The sequence below is a fragment of the Mytilus californianus genome, unplaced genomic scaffold (genome assembly GCF_021869535.1).
Source record: "Mytilus californianus isolate M0D057914Y unplaced genomic scaffold, xbMytCali1.0.p SCAF_11, whole genome shotgun sequence".
NCBI classification, from domain to species: domain Eukaryota; kingdom Metazoa; phylum Mollusca; class Bivalvia; order Mytilida; family Mytilidae; genus Mytilus; species Mytilus californianus.
In genome coordinates this window covers 12,170,907-12,194,331 of record NW_026262593.1, presented here as the reverse complement: position 1 = coordinate 12,194,331, position 23,425 = coordinate 12,170,907, and the positions used below count along the sequence as shown (strand labels likewise).

General features: G+C 32.7%; 1 protein-coding gene across 1 annotated transcript in view; it reads left to right on the top strand.

Annotated features, from left to right (window-relative positions):
- The first annotated feature begins 3,233 nt into the window (after window positions 1-3,233).
- Window positions 3,234-23,425, top strand: part of LOC127719559 (uncharacterized) — a 54,816-nt gene continuing 34,624 nt past the window's right edge. Inside the window, exons 1-12 of the mRNA XM_052225777.1 lie at window positions 3,234-3,505; window positions 7,681-8,047; window positions 8,686-8,806; window positions 12,417-12,661; window positions 12,959-13,024; window positions 16,376-16,693; window positions 17,727-18,047; window positions 18,982-19,080; window positions 19,783-19,809; window positions 20,555-20,641; window positions 21,395-21,487; window positions 22,225-22,260. Of these exons, the coding sequence (XP_052081737.1) occupies window positions 3,269-3,505; window positions 7,681-8,047; window positions 8,686-8,806; window positions 12,417-12,661; window positions 12,959-13,024; window positions 16,376-16,693; window positions 17,727-18,047; window positions 18,982-19,080; window positions 19,783-19,809; window positions 20,555-20,641; window positions 21,395-21,487; window positions 22,225-22,260 (2,017 nt within the window). The 5' untranslated portion in view covers window positions 3,234-3,268. The remainder of the gene's footprint in view (window positions 3,506-7,680; window positions 8,048-8,685; window positions 8,807-12,416; window positions 12,662-12,958; window positions 13,025-16,375; window positions 16,694-17,726; window positions 18,048-18,981; window positions 19,081-19,782; window positions 19,810-20,554; window positions 20,642-21,394; window positions 21,488-22,224; window positions 22,261-23,425) is intronic.

Sequence of the window (23,425 nt, the reverse complement as noted above, 5' to 3'; positions counted from 1 at the left end):
TTAAAAAGAGAAAACTGACGACCTAAGTTAGACAATACAAAGTACGAATAAAAACAAACGGACATGAACCAACGACAAACACTGAATTACAGGCTCAAACATAAACAAAAAGAACTCGCCAAGGAATTTGTTTTTGTCCCGGCTGATAAAGCTGCTAATAATAATATTGTTTGACGTAAATTTTTCATTGAGGTTTTGCAAAAGGAAATCACCAATTCACCAACATTCCAACTGACTCCATTTTCGGAAAATGACATCTGTAACAAACATAAACTTTTCGCTACTTCTTTACAAGCAGAACCAAATACAATGAAAGTTCCAACTATGTACTGGCTTCCGAAGCTGCACATAACACCCTACAAATATAGATTTATTTCGTCTTCAAGCCATTGTTCCACTACAAAACTGTCTATTCTACTTACTAGCACACTTGGTACAATCAAAAACCTGATAATAAATTGTTCAAAAAAGGCCTTTGAAAATAGTGGAATTAATTACTTTTGGAGTGTAAAAAATTCGTTGGAAGTACTTGATAAATTGCATGCTTATATTGGTGATTTTGAATCTGTTCATAATTTTGATTTTTATACCCTATATATCACTTTGCTTCATATTCTTATTAAGAAAAAGTTCACACACCTAATTAAATAGGCATTTAAAAAGTCAGAATGCGAATATATATGTTCAAACTCTTTTAGGTTATTTTTTAGTAACAACAAACAAAAGAACTATGTCAATTGGACATGCTTTGATACTATAACTGCCCTTGAATTTTTACTAGATAACGGCTTCTTTTAAACTGAGTTTTACTGTGCGTGTTGCTGTGTGTTTAACCCCGCCGCATTTTTGCGCCTGTCCCAAGTCAGGAGCCTCTGGCCTTTGTTAGTCTTGCATGATTTTTAATTTTAGTTTCTTTTATATATTTCGGAGTTTAGTATGACGTCCATTATTACTGAACTAGTACATATTTTTGTTTAGGGGCCAGCTGAAGCACGACTCCGGGTGCGGGATTTTCTCGCTGTATTGAAGACCCATTGGTGGCCTTCGGCTGTTTTCTGCTCTTTGGTCGGGTTGTTGTCTCTTTGACACATTCCCCATTTCCATTCTCAATTTTATCTTGACTTGGGACATGCATATAAAGATTGTGGCGGGGTCAAACATGTTTGTAGGCCCTCAACCCTCCTCTGACTTTGGACAGTGGTGTTACAGCACAAAATAAGAACAAACTGTAAAAATCAGTTACAAATGGCTTTACTCAATAGATCGGTACGAAGCACAGACAAACCATTTAACATAAAAAATATAGATACAAAGTATCGATATAGGAGTAATCGCGGTTACTGAAAGCTAGTTCAAAGCCTGTTACAACTATTAAATAAATAAATCATGTTTTCCCAGACTAAAGTATCAAGCAGTACAACTTTGGATTGAGACGTACGTACATTGTGTATGTTAAGCGGGTATGTGTATTTCTTTACCAGATAATACATCCTAGATGTTTCATTTACTATTTGTCCGGATGATAATTTGTTTTATCGTTCTATGAATGGAAAACAAGAACGATTTTCAAATGCTACTACTGTGATGAGGAGTATGATCAAGCGTTTGACCGGGTCTGATTAGGTGGTGTAACATCTTACAAAGTCTATCCAAATTATTTTTGCAAAGAATTCCGCTCAAGCCGGTGCTAGGGGCCGTCTTAAACCTACAGTGAGGTGAGTTTTTTTTTTGTTTCGTGTTAAAGGCCTCACTATGACTTTGAGATGAAGATCAACAATAAAAGCTTTTGTTTTTTTTTTTTACTGTGCATGTACTAATTTTGTGTCATGGATGGATACCCCATATCCTTTGCTTTTTCTATTATGTTATACTTGGTCACACTGCAATAAAACACCATGATAGCTTCCTTTCCATTAGTTAGCAGTGCTTTAAAAAATGAAACAAATACGGATCTCTGTCTAGACAGTACAATTACCAATGTATATCTACGGAATTCTGCGAAAGACATGAATTATAATACACAAGGTGTACGCTATTGTATACACATTTTTCTTTATTTTTTTTTTCAATAGGAAATAGTTCAGGGACGGATTAAGTGTAGGGGTGGGGGGGGGGGCTCGGCTGGTCCCCGGCCTCTCTTAGAAGGATATTTGTGGCATATTACATTTTTCTGAATTTATAGCTTCCGTCCCTTTGTTTTCTTAACCCTATTTATTAAACTCCAGGTTTCGCCACTGTAATATATATAAATCATAAAATATTATTTATTGTAAAAAATATTGTAGCATGAGATGATATTGAAAAGATTGTGAGTCCCCTGTTCTCGGTTCTAAAGACAGTATTACAAAGAATTCTGCAATTTCTAATATATCTTTATACTGCAATGTGATGGTAAAATTATTTTAGAACAAAACATTATCTTAAAATTGAAAAGGGTTAAATTACAGTTAAAAACTAGAAAAGGTTAGTTTTTAAGCCCAAAAATGCCTTCTCTCCTATTCAGATTTTCTTCGAAAAACCCGGACGTTTTAAATGTTGCTCTCGAAAAAACACGAACAATGTACAACACTGAATTGTTAGTAAACTACAAGGAAATTGTGCGGAGTTTGTGCTCAAAACATGTTTAGTATTCAAAATAAGACGAGCAGTCATGAATAAAACTATTATATACGCGAAATAGCAGTAGATTGATCTGATCGGATGTAATATCATTCGAAAAAACATGATCTCCGCCGGACACTATACCTAACGTGATTAGGAGAACTTATTTTGGTCAATGAATATTTAGACACGGGTAACGGGGACAAACTTTAAACACGTTTGAAGTCTGTGTATAAAGCATATTGTAAAACTGATGATCAGGAACAGTGAAGATACAGGCATGTTATATCCGTTAGTATAATTACATAACCGTTGAATTGAAGAAAAATGATAATAAAATTAAGTGTAAATTGAAAGTAAAAAAACCCAGGTCATTGTAACAGTTACAAATTATGTATCACAATCAGTAAATCTTTGATTTTGTGTTCGAAGTTCTGTCATGCGAATATAATGCTTCCGGCATAATGTGTAGCCTTTGAAGAAAAGAAACTCCGAATTTACATTGGCTGACGTCATTTTACATTACACGCTTACTGTTTATCTGATGGTTATGGATAATTGATTTGGTCTGAGTATTTCGTTTACGCTGAATAAATTCATACCTTGTGGTATTTATATAACAACTACCCCTTCAATCCCAGTTACTTTTACTTTTCCAGTATTTAAAATGACGGATAAGGTTTTTAATCTATTGCAGAAAACCGTTACAAATTATACTGCTGTACAGACAACAATATATGTGTTTTTAACTATTTTGTCAGTGACTTTCGCGGAAATTCTACATAAAGGAGGTGGAGGCGGGAGACTGGTAGAACCCCCCGGACGATCTTCGTTATGGAGGTTAAATTCTACTTTTCGACCAGTCAATGAATATGATCATCGTGTTAATTGTGGTGGGTTTGAAGTAAGTCTGAATTATTGCAAGTTTGCATGTTTTGTTTCTTTTTGTATAATTTATAACATTTTTATTTCAAATTAGACAATCACTGAGGTGACTACTTTTTTTAATAATGGAAGCCTAAGGGAATGGTTGAATACTCTGAAAGTGTAACATAAAATATTGTCCATCGGACAAAATTTCATGTAAAATATTGTTCACAGACACTATTTCATAATGAAAGACTGTCCAGGACAATATTTCATTATGTCCAGGAAATTTTGCCATCTCCTTCAGGACAATATTTCACTATGAAATTCTGTCCAGGATAATATTTCACTATGAAATTCATTCCAGGACAATATTTTACTATGAAATTCTGTCCATGACGATATTTCACTATGAAATACTGTCTATGACAGTATTTCACTGTGAAATTCTGTCCATGACAATATATCACTGTGAAATACTATCCATGAAAATATTTCTTAATCAAATTATTACAAAAAATAAAAACAGTACACAAGCATTTAGCATGCACATTTTTAGATTTATAACTGAATTTTTTTGTAAATCAAGTATATATTTTAAATTTCAAACAAATATTTATTTTAACATCAGCTAGTTTCAAATTTGCATTGATACTTTATAAATGATCCATAGATTAAAGAATTGTCTAACGTATGTTTCATTGTACTACTGTATAAATATAAGTAATGTTCTGACAATCACTTAGCCTGACTAACGACTAAAATATATCATAAAATTAGCCAAAATTAAGAATAGTAGGATCTAACAAACATCTTACTTGAAATGAAATAAATTCATACAGAATTGATACAATATTAGGAAAAAATATTTGAAAAATAATATGCCTTTGATGTATTGGTAGCCAGACAATGGTGAGTTGTGTAACGAACAAGGAGTCGTTTGTAGAACACATTGTTCAGTTGTACACTTCAACAACAAAAATAATACATATTTGCTAAAATCTTCCGAAGACCAAAGTAGAAATTCAATTATCACTTACATAATTATTCTTTTTTAGCCATGGCGTTGTCAGTTTATTTTCGACTTATGAGTTTAATGTCCCTTTGGTATCTTTCGCCTCTCTTGTATATATGCTTGTTTGTATAAAGTATGAATATTCATGATATGTTTGATATCTGTAGATCAGACAACAACCCAATGACAAAAATAACAAAAAGCCCTCCTCTTTTTTTTTTTACTTACCATTTCAGAATTAGTATTGTTCTTTCTTAGACAAGTCTAAAGACAGTATAAATAAGCACCTAAATACGTAATTAGACATATCGTATAGGAGAATTCTTTCCTCACCTTTGTTTAACATGATTCTGGATTAAATATACATGTATTATTCTGTAATAAGCCATATTAAATTATTCAGTGCATTCAGGCTTTGATGAATTCGTGCACCTTTCTTGTAGTGATCTTTTCCGCGACCCGATGTCATAGTTGTACGGTAACAGCGTCGGATGATATTTATGTTATTTTAACAAACGATCAAACGGTTTTATTTTCTAATTCTTTGACCTCGAGAAAATCTATTTATAGTACCGTATATTCATTTGAAGTAAGATGACTAAAATATCTATGTTTGCTACGTGTCCTTTATTCACCCTTGAAAGCCGGGTACACGACTACCAGTACAGCATAGCAGGGTTGACTGGGTGGGGTACTTTCACCTACATATTATATCCTCGATCAAAATCTTATATATAGCTTACGGCACAAACTAAGAACTATAATATTATAGTACCTTGATGATAGTACCTCTGTTATATTTATTATTATTGTCCTAATTATCTATGGTTTGTGTTGGTCGTATTAAAAGACAAGCTAACTTGAAATAAATTACTGCTCGATCAGTTGCCTGTGGGTTTAAACTTAAATTTACACCAATTAGCTTTAAAATGTCTTTGTGATTCACAGAAGATGTTTCAGTAAAAGCAAACTACTTTATTTTATGTACCAGTGTTTGTAGTTAAATAATGATTTTGGCGTCATTTGTATCATTTTTTTCTCGAAAGTCATATACAGTCACCCCTATCATGACGAGACCATACAGGATATAAGATCTAAACATGTTATTTCAGATCGGATCCCTCTTTATAGATGTTCATTTATACTACATGTATAATCAGTCTGACCTTGATACAACTTATATAGTGTATTTAAGATACCCGTCTCTCTCTATTACCGAACCTATAGATGTCTCTTGATTTTTCGTGTGTCGTTTAGTTGACTCGGTGACGTTTACCCCGATATCTCCTTTATACACTACAATATTTGTATTAAACTTATCAAGGATTCACTCAGGAATATAACAAACGTTAAAGTATACATTTTAAAATTGGTGTGGAGTCAGGGGACGCGAGGCCATTAATTCGACATTCAAATTACAGTAATAAAAATCATTGATAATTTTGCTCCCCAAATTTGGGATTTCGCAATCCGGAGAGAGGTGTAACAAATTTAAGGTTTTTGTGCATTTTTTTTTTAAATCCTGGCGCGCCTGCTTCAGTACACACCCTATTTATGTACACTTAAAAATACTTCGTATTTTGTGATAAGTCGTCCTTGTTTAATTCCTACGAAAAGGTAAAATCTCCGAAAACAAAAGCTAATTTTATCAGCTAAAGTTATAGAAGAGGGGATAAGGGGTCTGCGCCATGCTAGGTGGTGTTGCTGTAGAAGTGAGAACTAAAAAGTACAGGTTCAAGCTCCGGTCAGGAGGGGGGGGGAGTAAAGAATCAGATCTACTCTAACATTATTAGCTTGATTTTCTAAGCACTTTATATGTATATAAAGATAGAGAGATACGTTTAAATTTGTATTTACTAACGTTTATATTCATCACAAATGACGTTTATCTTTGAAGCTATTCGTTATATATTATAATAGTTATTATGCTATGGTTTGAATGAAATGATTAAATGCTTGCTTTGATCTTCCTATACTATGCACTTTTACTTACTCTTACAAATAAACAAACGAATTATTATTATATCTTGACAATCCCTATATTAGTGTTGTTTTCGAAATAGGAAACAACATGTAAAATGCACTAAACAGCAAGGTTAATCCTAAAGTCTAAAGTCCAAATAGCATAAATTCATTATTTAATTCACATTTATAGGGTGTTTATAAGTATGAGAGAGAGAATACTTGCGTCGAACCAACGTCAACTATTTTTAATCCATATAAAGGTGCAATCGTTCGTTTATAGAGTCTTTGAATACTAGTATTGACTAATTGATTGAATGATTGATATTGATATAACACCCCCTCACCACACATGGTTTATGTCGAGCCGACGAAGCGAGTACAAATTTAGACAAATCTAATATAGACTGATATTGATTGTTATTTATACTTTAACCCCTTTGCACTTAGTCATATGCTTAGATCTAAATAGAAAGGATATATGGTATAGTGGCTGTCTTAGGTCATATCGTAATATCTTTTTTTTTTATGAGAACTTGGTGTTGTTGGCATATATTTGATATAAAATAAGGAGAGGTGGTATGATTGCCAACAAGATAACTATCCACCAAAGTCACAACGACAAGGATTTAAGTATGGGTCGCCTTCAACAATGAGCAAAACTTAAGACAAAATTGTAAACGAAAAACAGATATGACACACAGCAACCAACGACAACCACTGAATTACTAGCTCTGACTGTGGACAGGTGCAGAAAGTGGCGAGGTTACTTATATTTGTGAGTGCTCAACCACGAAACAGATCATAAGAACACACTGTAAAAATCAGTTTGAGCGGGCTCGACACAAAGCACGACAAAAAGAATCTATCTTAGAGTACTTGCAGGTACTGTGAGCTAGTTAAAAGCCAGTCTTAACTGATAAATAAACCACGTTGTCCCAGACTAAACTATCTATCAATCAGGACACATCCAATGGATTTAGTATTACGACGTCATAGACAGTCTGCGAAAAGATTTTAGCTTCTAGGCACAGAGTAGTGTTGACTAATTAACTCTGGTAGGTGGGGCAGGCTACAAACATAAAACTGGTCTCCTTACTCAATATTATAGATCATATCTATAGTTCTGGTCTGAGTCCAGCTTTATTGCTATATTTTCTGACAGGCATAGAGTCCTATAGCACTTTCATAAAAAATTGTACTCCATCAATTATGGTTATGTTTTTATTTTACAGAAACAGTGGTTGGAAAATAAAGGAAAATGTGGAATTTGTGGTGACCCATTTGATGGACCACGTGATCATGAAAATGGTGAAAAATACGATCATAAATTTATTTCTCGGACGTTTAGGCAAAACGAAATAATTAATGTGACTGTTGAAACAATTGGAGATTTATCAGGATATATTGAATTCCGAATCTGTGATAATAGTAACAATAACATTATAACGACAGACTGTCTCGATAGCAATGTTTTGGAAATAGGAGATACAAAATATAAACAGTATACGGTTTGGAATTCAGGGTACCACGTGATACCCTTACAGCTTCCAGTGAATTTAACCTGTGATAAATGTTTACTGCAGTTTCGATACCATACCGGTAAGTAATGTTTTGGTGTTAAGAACCATGTAATCAATAGTCAATTACTTACCCTTGCGAACTACAAGAAAATAAAGAGATACATTCAGATAATTTCACCATCAATCAATCATACAGTTTCTTTGAAATACTGTTTTAAATACTTATTGTCACTGTTTAGATAAGCACATGTGAGGGCAAATATCTTCGCTTTTTTTTTAAATCGGTATCTATGTTAATATTTTGAATTCCGAATTCCGAATATGTGATGAACTTAAAAACCACACTAGAAGACCCGAGAATTCATAATCCGTTAAAGTACAATTACTCGCTACCATATTTTACCTAATTTAGCCAGAAGGTAGCCTCCAAAGTTCTCCATTGCTATGGTTATGTGAAACATTTATAAAACCAAATCTTCAGTCACTTATTAAAATGTCAAATAAAATAAAAATCCTGAAAAAAGGACCTTCAACAAATATTCTCTAACCATCCTCCTCGTGTAAGACGATAAAGTCTAACGTTTGATTTTGTCAGTTTTTATGGACTTTCCCCTTTTGAATTTACTTTGGGGTTCGATATTTTTGTTCTACATTTTTAACTCTCCTTGTTGAGCTTTGTTTTGTATAAATGTTGTTCTGGTAATATTCTCTTCACAGGTTATCGGTGGGGTTGTGATGATGATGACTGTTGCTATGGTTGTGGTCCAATGCAGGAGGAGTTTTATAGTTGTGCTGACATCACAATACTGCCAGATGAAACTCTTAAATTCAAAACGTGGTAAGATCATACATACAAAGTTTATGTTTATGCTACAAATAAAAGCAGTCTGAATTCAATATACTATTGGAAATTCATCATTAATTAAAAGATCAGCGAGGGACCTGAATTATAAGTCGTTAGAAATCGGTCACTCGCTTAAGTCTCTTATTGCTAGGGGGCTCAAAAGTATACATAAAGAGGTGTCTTTTTTGTTATTTTGGTCGTTTTGTTGCTGTGTCGTTGATATATTCTCATTTCTCTTTTCAATCATATTTAATGAAAAAAAAAAACAAACAAGTATAGGGTGATTAGATATCGAGTTGGTCCAAATAAAGTTTGACGATTGAGGAGAAGTATTATTTTACATTTTTTTTTTGCTAATACTGAACACTATATATACCTGCTGGTATCATGCGAAACAAAAAATAAAAATCATTACGCTTTAATCTATTAATGTAGGAGTCATCACATGATACGTGATTTATTCAACATTCAATACTTTAAAAAAAAATATTACCCTGCGGTTAGATATAAAACATATATAGTTCATAACCTAAAATGTCTTAATTATAACGTACTATCTGATAAACGTTTACTATTTTTTTTAGTATGACACACAGCCTTAGGTTTATTATAGCATAGATTAAAATAACAAAGTTATATTATAAAAAATATGGAGAGGTGGTATGATTGCCAATGAGACAACAATCCAACAAAGTTCAAATTACGTGGATGTAAGCAATTAAAGGTCCCCGTACGGCCTTCAACAATGAGAAAAAAACCCATACTGTATAGTCAGCTTTAAAAAGCCCCGACATGAAAAATGTAAAACAGTTCAAACGAGAAAAGTAACGGCCTAATCTATAACTATACACTTTATGAAAAACATATATGACAGACATGAACCAACGACAATTACTGAATAACTGCCTCTTGTTGTATGGATTGTGGAATTTGTATTACTGAAGTAGCCCATATCAGAGCCACTACCATTGTAAAATAAGGGAATGTGATTTTGGAAGAAAAACCTTCCTGTAATTGACCTGCTTTAAAGAATTTAATACGAAATTTGAATACTTTGTTTAATTGTAAGGTGCATTCGAAATTTTTTTTTTTGGTTTTGTTGATTAATTCGGTTAATTGAAATTTTGATAGTTTTGCAAGTTTGTTAGCCTTGAGCCATATGACATTTGTTATGTTTTTTTATTCATTACCGACATACTTTGTTTTCTTTAAATTACGTAATTGTTAAAGTGAAAAAATGAAGAAAAAATTATATACACATGTAGGATGCAAGCGTGTCAAACGTGACAAAATTTTTGTAATCTTTATTCTGATATTAAATATTGAGAAATTAAATTAAATTTACTACTATCGTATAATTTTAGAGATGAAAGACAACACTGTGTTATCTTTGTTCCACATCAAAAGGAAAACTATTTCATTATTTAGTTGAGAAAAAAACCTTATCAAATTATATAAAAATAAGAAGAGATGTAGTATGATTGCCAATGAGACAACTATAGCACATTCCAAAAAATATTTCTGTAGATATCCTAGTGTTGCAAGTCATGACGGTCTACTTTCGTGTTGCAATTTTAAAGTGACGAAGAACTTATCTCTGTTTTAACACATTTAGAATTTTATAAATTTACTCACATATATATGATTTTGAAAATATTTTTCTATATTAGTAACCATTATTCTTATTGGTTGATACCGATTGATAATTCTGTATACTACCTCATTGTACATGTACATAATGGAAGAGATTGCCAACTTCATTCAAAGGCCAGATATATGATTTTGAAATTTCATACGACTCTCTCAGTATTTTTCGAACTTCTTTTTCATGTAGAGACATATATTTTCTCTATTAATTTTTTATCATTTCTAGAATATTTCCAAATATGGTTTAATAGATTTGAAAAGCATATTGCTTTCGGCATTTGCATTTGCGTCGATTTTTTCTTTCATTTGCGCCGATTTTTTCTTACATTTGCGCCGATTTTTTTTTCATTTGCGCCTATTTTTATTTACAGGTAAATTACAGGTGAATGTTATTTTTCATTTATCATTATAGACCTCTTCAGTTCGCCAGTTGTACAAATGTTATGAATTGTCAATCATAATATGTATATAACTGTTGTCCTCTGCACACCACGGGGAGGTGGAAGTAGGATTTTGAGCAAGATAAGTCAATTTAAAAGCACTATGTTCACATACTTTATAATCAAGAAGTAAAAACCTAAGATAAAAGCACTCTGTTTTTACTAAAATGACGAATTTAAAATCTATTTACAACATTAAAATCCGTAAAAACGGAGTACATTAAAATCATAAATCTGTTCTTGTCGCGGAGTATTTATAGGCAACACATCTAATATATTCCTTTCTTGTGATTTCGTCTCTATATTTGTCGTAATTGTCAATAACGAAGTCCAACTTTTCTTTCTCTGGCTAACGTACTGATGCGGGCATTTCTAGAGTTCGCATTTTAACATACGTAACGGCCTGGATTTTCTTAACTTAAACATAAGTGAACAACGTTTACAAATATTTACTCACCTGTGTTAAACTGTAAATGCTATTAGGAGTAAATATAAAATCGGCGCAAATGAAAAAATGAAATCGGCGCAAATGAAAGAATGAAACTTTTAAAAATCGGCGCAAATGTCATACGCCCATTTTTTTTTATCAAGATTTTGTGAACAATGTTAGTAAAAAATTGACATTAAGGTATTAAAAATTCAACGAAATCACAGAAGGTATGATTTTTTTATACATAACATATTTGATGTTATGGAAATCTAAATGATTTCTTGATAGGGTATTATTAAAGGTATCATTTAAATATTTTTGTGATTCTTTTTTTTTAAACTAAGAATTAAATCATACTTTAACATTACAATCACGAGGGTTGTGTGATATCACGAGATTTCACCAAGTTGCTAATTATATGTCTCTGCACGTTGTTACACATGTATATGTCAACGTATACTTGTTCTTCCGAACAGAAGTTCCCATGGAAACTTTATTATAAATAATGCTGTAATATCTGTCCCTGTTGAACAAACATGCTATACCCTTTTTTTGTCAGGAACAATCTGCAAGTGGAAATAATGGTTACATAATATTCCTTCCATTTGAAAATTGTACTATAAAGGAATTTCTATTCCATGACAGCTTTAGGTGAGAAGAACAACAAACGAATAAGCTTGGATTATGGGATTCAGATTGTCTATGATATTATTAAAATGAGGTTCTATCTCATTTACAAAAGATGGAATATGTTGATATCAATTTCCCATATAACCGAAAGCAAAGGGAACAGCGCTTTTATTGCTGTTCTTTATCTCAAATTCTAATATGACGTGCTGATTTGTAAACAACAGGCGTGATAAAATTATCGATATATCTATATTAAGGACAGACACGCAGATGCTGTATAACTTCATGTTTTGTTCGGGATAAAATTCTAATATTAAGGCCCAGGCCATGTGAAATCTTCCATAAATCTATGGCTTGCATGAATTATTTCTTAATTAACAGAGTCCTCATTGCAAGTTTGGGACGGTCTATTTACCTTATTTTATGTCTCTTCAATTTTACTCATCTTACTTTTAAGGCATGAACACAGTCTAGAAGATTCACCATACTTGTCATGGTGGTGTACATTCCAGTGTTCAGAAGAGGAATGTGATTCGACAATTTGTTCAAAACTAGCACATTTACGTCTGAAGAGACAAACATCAAAGACATGTAAAGGCACGGGATTATGGACAGACAATAGAGGAATGGATTTTTGGTGTAGGATTAATTGTCTTAACCCGCTACCGTATTGTCCACCGGAGTACTGCGAATGTGACACAGGTACCATTTCTTGCATTCAAGATAATTTTCAAACAATGAAACGCACACATGTGATTCTTCCGGCATAATTTTAATTAATTCCATGTGTAGATGATAAAAGAAAGTTTATTTGTAATAAATCATATTGATTGGTGTACAAATACACGAACTTGATTTCTATATTTTTTTGTTTTCCACCTCCTCCATTACCATTACCTCTTTTGATATCTTTATTTGCCGGGAAACAAATACCTGCAAATATAACCGAGCACTGAATATCAAAAAAGTGGTTTGAAATAATTAATTTTCTGATTTAAGGGGACGTCGGAACAACGACCATTGGAACAACGACCACTACAACCACGGCACCAACAACAACACCAGGTAATTAGTTGTTCATTTTAAATATCTTTTGATTCTATAAAGTTGAATTTTGAATGGTGAAACCAATGATTTGTGGGAACTGCCATCTAAACATGTAAATCCTTTCATTTTCAAATGGTACCCAACAGAATCAAAGGTAAAGTTTACTTCTAAACCAAATATTCACAATGATACAGCGCTTATTTTGTCTCTTATGCATAAACGGATACTAGTAAATGGGGTTTTTAAACAAACACAGCGACATTGGAAAGTTTACGGTAGTTGCCATTGAGATATATATATATATATATATATATAGTCCATACAATCATAAAAATCCACAAATGATTTATACATATACGGGTTTCAGCATTTTTGTTGCAAAATTTTGTGTACAAAAAAACATAAAATTTACTGGTAATTTTATCATAAAATACATGAAGAAAAGTTCAAAGAATTATGAATAATTTTACAATAACATCTGACTGATGAATTTACGCAGTACAATCGGAAATCTAAAAAAAAATATTTACAATATGCATTGCCCAGCGTAGATTAGCGTAGCCCTTCAATTAAGCAGTGCATCCTGTTTAGTATTTTCTTATCTATTCCTTTCTGATTGAGGATAATTGATATATATATACGTCAATTGATAGTACATTTTGACGATCGATCCTTCATTAAAAAAAATAGGCACGTAAACACTGAGACTACTATATAATAATACTATCATTTGAGCTCGGCATCGACCATTCATCTTTTGATTCTTATACCTTCACCCTCCCCGGCCACACAAACACATACACACACACAGTCGATGCCTAATGAAGCCAGAAGTTCGGTTCTGTTTATACTATCTAACAAAATTCAAGAAATTCATATTTTCTGATATCCTGTACTGTAAAATTCCTACCTAAGGAATTTGAATGATTATGGTCATTACACGTTGATCTGAGAGTACTCGAAGTTATTGAAGTAGCTAATTGATTAATTGATTGCTAAATGTTCAGTGGCAAATAGTTCGTGCATGTTCAGGACAAAAACAAATTTACAATTAATACAACAGGTAGATCCTGTAATAGGGGTCGTCCAGGATGAAGGTCTGGAAATTTAGAAATGCCATTGGAAAATGAGGGTTTATTGGATAGGGACAGAACTTTTGCCTTTCAGCAGACCACCTACGGACCCCTCAATGAATTTTTGCAAGTGTTCTTAACGTGCAGAGAGCGTGGCATTCTCTCTACACTAAGCATCGGATTTAACGTCCCCATTCTGTACAGACGTGACTGCGTATTTATACATCCCGCACAGCCAAACGGACGCCCCACTTGGCAAGGGTTTTAGTGTAGGTCGGATGAAGACCAAGTGGAAAACTAGTTGAAAGCCAACAACAACTTTAAAAAAAAAATCATGCATCTTAGAATAAAATGCATGTTGAGGTTCATTCATGTATTTGTTGATAGAAGTGAAATGATCTGAACCAAAGTTCTAATATAATGTACATACAATTCTATCCAATACTCCATTCATTAAGGATGATAGACTAGTGTACACTGAATGACATTTGATAATTAAAGAGTTTTGACGACTTCACGTGCATCTACAGATAACGTTGTCATTATTTTTTTTTAATAAAAAAAAATACTTGTGAAAAAATTATGTGAAGGCACGTGCCTAAAGTGCCTAACGGCAGCTACGCCCCTGCCAAGTTTTCTCGATCCACAAATAGCATTTGGTTGTCTTCATTTATATGTAATATTTGTGATCTACATTCCTGATCAGTACACATGTATTGTTTCAATGGAGGTTAACTGGTTTAGTTCATTTAGGTACAATAAGCAAACTTTCCGAACTATATAGATAATTTAAGCACAAATCTGGACATTTGTCTAGCTTTATCATCCTAGTACAGTCCTTATATGGATATACGTACTAATCTACCTGCAGCACAAAGTAGAGCAAAGTAATTATAGGTACGATCATGACGCGAAGTACTGTATATTTATAATGACATTGTAATATATGATTACATTCACCATAGATAAACACATTAGTAAATTTATTCTGGGAAGTTTAAAAATTACGTACAATTGCCTTACAATATATTGAACCTAAAACCAAATGAACTTGATTTAAAAACCCAGAATATTGCCATAAACAAGTTCATCGTGTTCATATGTAATTAAATGTCTTCTTAAAATCAACATCACTGAATTTATATTCAGCTCTTTCCGCAAAATATATCATTTACGACTAAAATTAATCATGGCGTATCAATGCCGAATTGCTCGTGACTTACGAGAGCTTTTTATCACCAGACTCTGTGATAATAGGTGCTAGTCTTCAGTATCCATCCAACCACACGGCATCCGTTTGGAATCATCACAGTTTCAGAATCTAATGCTTTCCAAAATGAACACGAAAAGTGATTGGTTCATAAGTAACGTACTAACCAAAAACATAACGTTATTTTCATGTTGGTGCTCGAACAGTGACGAGGGTGGATAAGGATTATTTTCGTGCTTTAACGTGTTTGCAATTTATATTTCATATGTTTTCCTGCTTGAAGCTCATAATTCACCGTATTGCGTGCAAATTGGTGAAAAAGCAACTTGCAGGCTGTTTTTTTTACGTTCATCTTAAAATGGCCATTTTACTCTCCGTTCGGCCGTGCACATACATCACCCCTGCTTTTTGCGACCCTCATTGACGATACCGATAATATATGAAGAATTATAAATTGAATTGTTTTCGTTTATCATAAATTCCAATTTCACATTCCTTCAGGCAGACGGCGTTTTTACTGTAAGTTTCTTTTATTTTTATATCATCTCTCGATTTTTCTGTATTTTATTTTTGTATACATCTGTGTACAAAATTCCAGACAGATTGCTTGACTACATTTACTTTATTTCAGACAGACTATTTGTCCACATTTATTCAAATTCAGACAGATTTATTGACTACATTTACTTAATTTCAGACAGATTGTTTGAATACATTTACGTAATTTCAGACAGATTGTTTAACTACATTTACTTATTTCAGACAGATTGTTTGACTACATTTACTTATTTTCAGCCTGTTTGTATATGTAGCAGACGTGGTTTGGCCATTTATCTAATACCATACCAGTTTCATTTGGTCGTAGTCTCTGGCCTCGTTGTTATCAGATTTTTACTCAGAATTAATTCTGACTTGTGCTTATAAAAGAACATGGACGGAAGCTCTACTTGACGGTCCATGACTATCCCAATTACCACCATGTACTGGGACCTGCTCCTGTTTCATCTACAGAAACCAAAATCAGTTTAATATATTTCAGACAGATTGTTTGTTTTCATTGACTAATATCAGTTTCTTTAATTTCAGGGAGATTGTTTGTGTACATTAACCCAATCCAGTCCACTGCTACAGTTGGTGATGTACTCGTTCAGATTCAATGTTTTGTTACTGGGATACCAGTGGCCGATACATGGTACTGGACAAGGAAACCTCTTAATGGTGGACCAATTACTACAATCGAAAAAGGAACCAATAATGCAGATTATATAGTGGATAATTCCCCGACCAGTCCATCCCTGTCCATTCTTGGTATTACTAAGGCTGATGAAGCCGACTATACATGTTATGCCACGAATGCTGCTGGGGCAAGTTCTAGTTCCAGCTCAAGATTATATGTTAATGGAGGTATTCTTACTTTAAAAAAAAACATACACAAGTTATCAATTGAAAATATCTCACTTGGCGTCTTGTCCTCCGTAAACCTGTCCCATATTCATTTTCACCTTCTCTGAAACTACTTATCCAATCTTACCCAAATTTTACAAGATGATGTATGCAGGGTCCTCTTAAAACAATTGTCTCTGAATATTTTTTTTAAATCTGAACAAAATTTATTTCAAAACGTTACTGTCTTCTAGAAATCTTCTTATCAAAATCAAAATGAACTTGTTGGGTAATCAGTATTCTCAGACTACTAGTATCAATTCCATTATAAATGTGAAAACAAAGCCACTCATTCCACCTGGGTTTTTTTAAGCCTTGTTCAAATAAAGTTTATATTTCGAGACAATGTATGGTTGTTTTCTATATACTGCAACTCTTACAACAGTTCCAAATGAAATATTTTGGGTACAAACATCAATTTTGAATTGGAGCAGACGACATCAAAATTCCGCAAACCTGTATTGTTTATTGACGTCACACACAAGACGATATACAGTGACGGTATGTCACAAATAGATATATGGTCAATCCGATTTGACTGTGCAAACAGCACAGTTGCAGTATAAACATACAATAACTATAATTTGTGGTATGCTGGATACATGCCAAAGATATTTATGTTTTCAATTGGAATTATAAAATAAACCCGACGTTCATATCTGACAGAGATTGATTCTGCCATTTTCAAAACGAAAACAATGTCTGTGTTGTATACACAAGTAGGTAGTAAAGTTTAAATTAAGGAATGTATCTCTCCCATGCATACATGTAGTTCTGATTCCTTGTCCGGGTCTGGCTTTACTTTTGGTCCTTTTTATGTTTTATCAGCTCTTCAACGTTTGTATTATGTTGGTTTTGGACCTTCAAATATTCTGAATCCGAGCATCCCTGAAGAGACATAGATTGTCAAAATACGCATCTGGTGCAATAAAATTGGTACAGTTAATGTTATTAACATACATTTTTCAGCCTTGCTTTATCTATGTATTTCCAGACTTGCTCAATATCTCAATAGAACCAGAAAGCTTCACGATATTGGCGGGAGATGCAAGTTATAAAATATTGTGCATAATAACCGGTTCTCCACAAGCTACGTCTTGGTACTGGACGAAAACATCAATAAATGGTAATACAATTAGTACGATCGGTCAGGGAACCAATAACCAGAAATATACTATTGATAATTCACCGACCTATCCACATCTAACTATTAAAGACATAACTGAAGATGATGAAGGTTATTATGAATGTCACGCGACGAATGGCGCTGGACAAAGTAAAAGTGCAAGGAAGTCAAGACTACTTGTCACTGGAGGTAAGTTGCGATGACTGCTCAGTATTGATGGGAATTAAATCAACATAAAAAAAACGGATGAATTTTCTTTTTCTTTCTGTTGTCATACATTTATATGACGATATTCGTGTAAAATTTTAAAAATCATGGAAAAGAAGATTCCGAATTGATTATCATATATTATGGATAATTATTTCAAGAAAAACCAGAAAAACACAATAATACATCAAAAGGGTAACATGATTTACCAAAAACTGATAAAAATACCAGGCTTATAATTTTGTACGCAAGACGCGCGTTTCGTTTACATAATACTCATTAATTAAAACAGTTGGAAAGCAAAATATAATACAAAATTGTTGAGCTTTAAGAACCGAACATTCTGAAAAGTTGTGACAAAACGGCTAAGGCAATCTATGTCTGGTGGTAATATAAACTTAGTGTTTCGATAAACTCAATATTTTATATACAGTCAGTGTGGATTCATTTATTTTCTTGGATACCAATTTTTTGGATATTTGATTTCGTTCTTTGCCAAAATCTGCATAAAAGCCAAAAGAAATGTGTACTTCGTTGGACATTTAAATTCGTATTTTATCTATAACAAAATGAAATCCTCGAAAAATGATAACCCACGAATACAAATGAATCCAAAGTACAATAAGTTTACAGAAAATGAACATATCAATAATATGTCATGTCAACTCAAAAGTGTTGACTGCTGTTCTAAATATTGGACAGGTCATCAGACCACACCAACAATCAACATAATAATCATGACCCCTCAAAAACAATCTATCAAACAAACACTTAAGTCTAGAACGTTTAATATTATTCCTAGACCCATTATTTTGATTGTCTTAGTTACATCTTTTTATAAGAATTCCTGACATGTTTATTTCATTTTTAATATGTGATATTTTACTAGTTTATTCCTCTGTTTGTTTACTTGTAGACACGGTTACAAACATAGTCCGTGTTTTAGCGAGTGCCGGATGTCAGTACTGTAACAAGAAGAACAATGTTACATGCGCCAACTGGTATTGCTCAGAAGGTAAGTCAATTGTTTTGATATTTAACATATAACAGTACATAAACTTAAGTTATCAAGATAGACAAACAAACTGTATCATAGTCATCTACCAAACTTGTTGGTAGTAAAAAACTTTGAGCTGAAATGTTCAATTTTATCTGAAGGATTCGAATAGAGAAACACTTACAGAAGTCTTCTAGTTGTAATCAGGCTTTCGTAGACATTTCCACTGTTTTTGTCTGTCAAAGTGTTCCACAATGATTATTTTCGATATAAAGTGGGCAATAACAAGCTTTAAATAGAAGAATAATCGACAACACGATGACCAAATGAAATAGTACAAAAAGGCTAACAACAGTCCACAAATAATCAAACATACATATGGTGAAGTTGCTTATAAAAATAAGAAGATGTAGTATGATTGCCAATGAGACAATTTTCTACCAGAGACCAAATGACAAAGAAGTTAACAACTATAGGTCGCCTTTCGGCCTTCAATAATGAGCAAAACCCATCTTAGTTCTTACTCCACTAGGCAGTAAAAACTCGTCATGTTAAGATTATGACCAAAGGACCTGAATTAAAGTACAAAAATAAAAACAAAATAGAAATGAATGCCACTTAAATGTTTATTAAGGTTTTCTGTATAAATTATTTATAGTGCCCAAGTGATATAAGACGAGAGAAGTATGTTGTTAAATATCACATATTTTTATATTGTAGTGTTCACTGCGGAACTTGATTTAACTGGTATGTACATGAAAATGTATTTTTTTATGCAAATAATCTTTTATATTTTTTCATTATGCAAATTTATAGAATCATTACCAGCAATTTAATGGTTGTTTGTAATACCAACAATCGACGTCAGAATACGGAAATTACGTCAAAATTGTTTTAACAAAAAAATTCTCCAAGTTTCTGCTATATTACATATTTGTAGCGGTTACAAAATCTTTCCAGAATTCAAAAAAATATTCTATGATCATACAAACTATTGCATGTTGTAATTGACATGTAAACGATAAACAAATGAGTGGGCTCGCTATATCTTCATATGTAACAGTATCGATACTATAGGATATTGAAGATATTTTAACATACAGGACATAATTTTTACAAAATTCTCCTGATTTTGTTTCAGGTCTATCTTAACAATTTGTAGCAGCTAGATAGTTATATTTCTAAGTAAACATTCATAATTATTTTAATTTTCACATTTTTGACACTAATCAAATATAAAAATGAAATAATATACAGGAAATAAATTTGTTATGTTGTTATGATTTCTACGAAAATCAAACCAGGAAAGATTGAGGGAGATTGTTTGTGAAAAACATCGTTTTATTTGGAATATAGAGGAATAATCAGCTTATAATTTACAATTGGAACATAACAGTAGCCTAGGTGTAATCGAAATGGTTTCCGTCATTAATTTTGCAACAAACGAAAATGAAAAATGCTGTTTATATTTTATCATTATTTATACAATTAGGAACTTTGACATCAAAAGTGAACCAGTTAGCTGACAATTTTTGTTCCTTCTGCGAAACCAATGATACTGCATGCATTGACTTATTCTGTAAGTATGCCACTCTTTGTACAGGTGTATTTTGTAATTAATTTGAGTGTGTGCCTAAAAAATCAATTGTATTTAAACTGCAAGGACGCAGGGAGTCTTTTAGTACGTTTAGAGTTAATGCACATAAGCTACAACCGAAATATGAATGCAAAGGGATAAGAACTTTTTCACGACTCAAACATATATAACATTGTATATGTCCCGTTTAATGAAAAATCTTTCAAGATTAGTTCTATAATACTAAATTAATTTAATCAGCTCCATCCTCATTAGTTGTTTGTAAATATTATGTGCAAAAGAATGTAAATTTGTTAATTATTAAGACAATCATAAATTGTCGATAACAGCACGAGCTCTAAATAGTACCAATTGTTTTCCTTTTTTTGGGTTTGTTCACGATGCGTTTGATAAAATTACCTATCCAAATAAAACTCAGGCTTTTAAGCCGTCACAGTAAAATTTATTAACAGAGGTGATCCACATGCACTGCCACACACAACCATTAACCTCGTTGTTTACGCTTGTCTTTTTTCCCTTTTGCGCAGGTTTACCAAATAGACGCATGTTATAGTTATCTATACGAGCTAGATGTAATGTATGATCATCACCTGGTATTCAATGTCAATCTGATCTGTTTCCCTTTTCTCAGATTTACCAAATAGACGCTTGGTATCATTATCTATACAAGCTAGATGTAATGTATGCCTATCACCAGGTATTCAATGTCAATCTGAACTTTTTCCCTTTTCTCAGGTTTACCAAATAGACGCATGGTATCCTTATCTATAGAAGCTAGATGTAATGTATGTTCATCAACTGGTATTCAATGTCAAGCTCATCCAGAATGTAAGTTCACAGTATCTTAACGTGGCACCCAACACTTTGACTAAAATAAATTTGGCTCGTTTAATTTTCATAAAATTTTGACAAAATGATTGACCGGTTAACAAAAATATACAAAAATTAACTTAAACCACACAATTTACATGAATAATTTCATTGGATATATAGCAGTTTTTAAATCATTGAGAAGCTTAATTTCTCTTTACTAGTTAACTCCCTTAGGTGTTCTGTATCCCCTGAAAGTAATCAATTATTACGAAAACTATACATTTTATAGAATGGAAACAATGCAAACATACCTGTAGTAATTACGGGCAAGATTGAATTGATGACTTTAAACAATTATGTTAATTGTGATATTGTGTTGACAAAGTAAATAATTACTGTGACAGATTTGGTGGACATCTTTTCAAGTTCTTTTGATTTTCGGTTTCTCCCTTGGTAGCTATGATCTATCCTGTTTTCTGTCTTTCTGACTTACTTATGAAATATTGTTCTATAATGACACATCATTGCTGTAGCAATGGTGTCTCTGTTTATTTTGCAAAAAAATAATCATTTCAGTCTATATTTTGATATAGGTTACTGTATCAAAAAGCTATATCAAAAATGAAGATAGCATGATGTTTGTCTATAGAGTCAAACATCGCATTGTGCACTTTAAAGTATAATGTACCCTAAATTAAGGATATCAAAATTAAACAGCAAATATTTTCTTACCTATTATATTATATTCACAGGTAGCTCTTTCTCCAATAACATACAATCGGGGTCAGGTAGGTGTGAAAATATTCATAATTAGTTAAAACATTTACATTTTCTTATTTTTTTTTTCACTTGATTTTTAATAATTTATATTATAACTTTCAAGAACTGTTATTTAGTTTTGTTAGGCAAACTGTGGCTTGTTCTCCGCTTGTCATTGGTTAAAAACACCCAAAACGAATACAAAGTTTTAAGAAAAATAAGTCTGCTTATTTATTGTCTAAAACAATTTACTTCCATTCGGAGGACCTGATAACATTTGTTGAGGTTGTTTCTGAGTTAAAGATTTCCAACTTAAATTTCCGAATTAGTTGGTCTGTTACATATATAATGCTTATAACACAACAGCGAATACCATGTGACATAGAAACTTCTCATTTATTTAAACCACATTCAAGGAAACAAAAAACATCACCAAGGAGTCTACATACCGAATTTATACTTACCAATAGCATCACGACGGGTACCACAGGAACATAATATGCTTACCCTTTACTTGATACAAACCCCGGTTTTTGGTGAAAAAATGAAAACAATACGTTATGAGATTTATACGTCCAAAGCGCTTTTCTGGATATACCTTCATCAGGAACGCTCAAAGCCGAATATTTGAAAGTCAAGGATGTATAGAAACCGAAACAGTTGAAGAGCTTTATGACCAAAAAGGACATAAAAAATAGCCAAAGCAATCTAATGTCAACTTTGCCTGAGGGAGGTTCTTTATAGTTTCAAAATTTATAAACGGACAATTTTAGAAAGGTTTGTTATAAATCATGTCAGTACCGAAGTACTGACTACTGAGCTTATGATACCCTCGGAGATTGATAGTCCACCAGCAGAAGTATCGGCTGTAAAAAATGAAAACAACACGTTATAAAAATAATGCGTCCAAAGCGCATTTTTGGATTTACCTTCACCATGAACGCTCAAAGCCGAATATTTGAAAGTCAAGGATGTATAAAAAAGGAAACAGTTGTAGAGTGTTATGACCAAATAGGACCCAAAAATAGCCAAATCCATCTAAGGTGAGGTTCGTGTTGCTCAACCTTTAGTACTAGTTTTATGAAGTGTTTTGCACACTGCCTTATTGTATTTTGTCTTTTTTTGCCATGATTTCGCCATTCTCTTTTCGACTTATGCGTGTTGGTTCTCCCTTTCTTATCTCCCGTCTCTTTA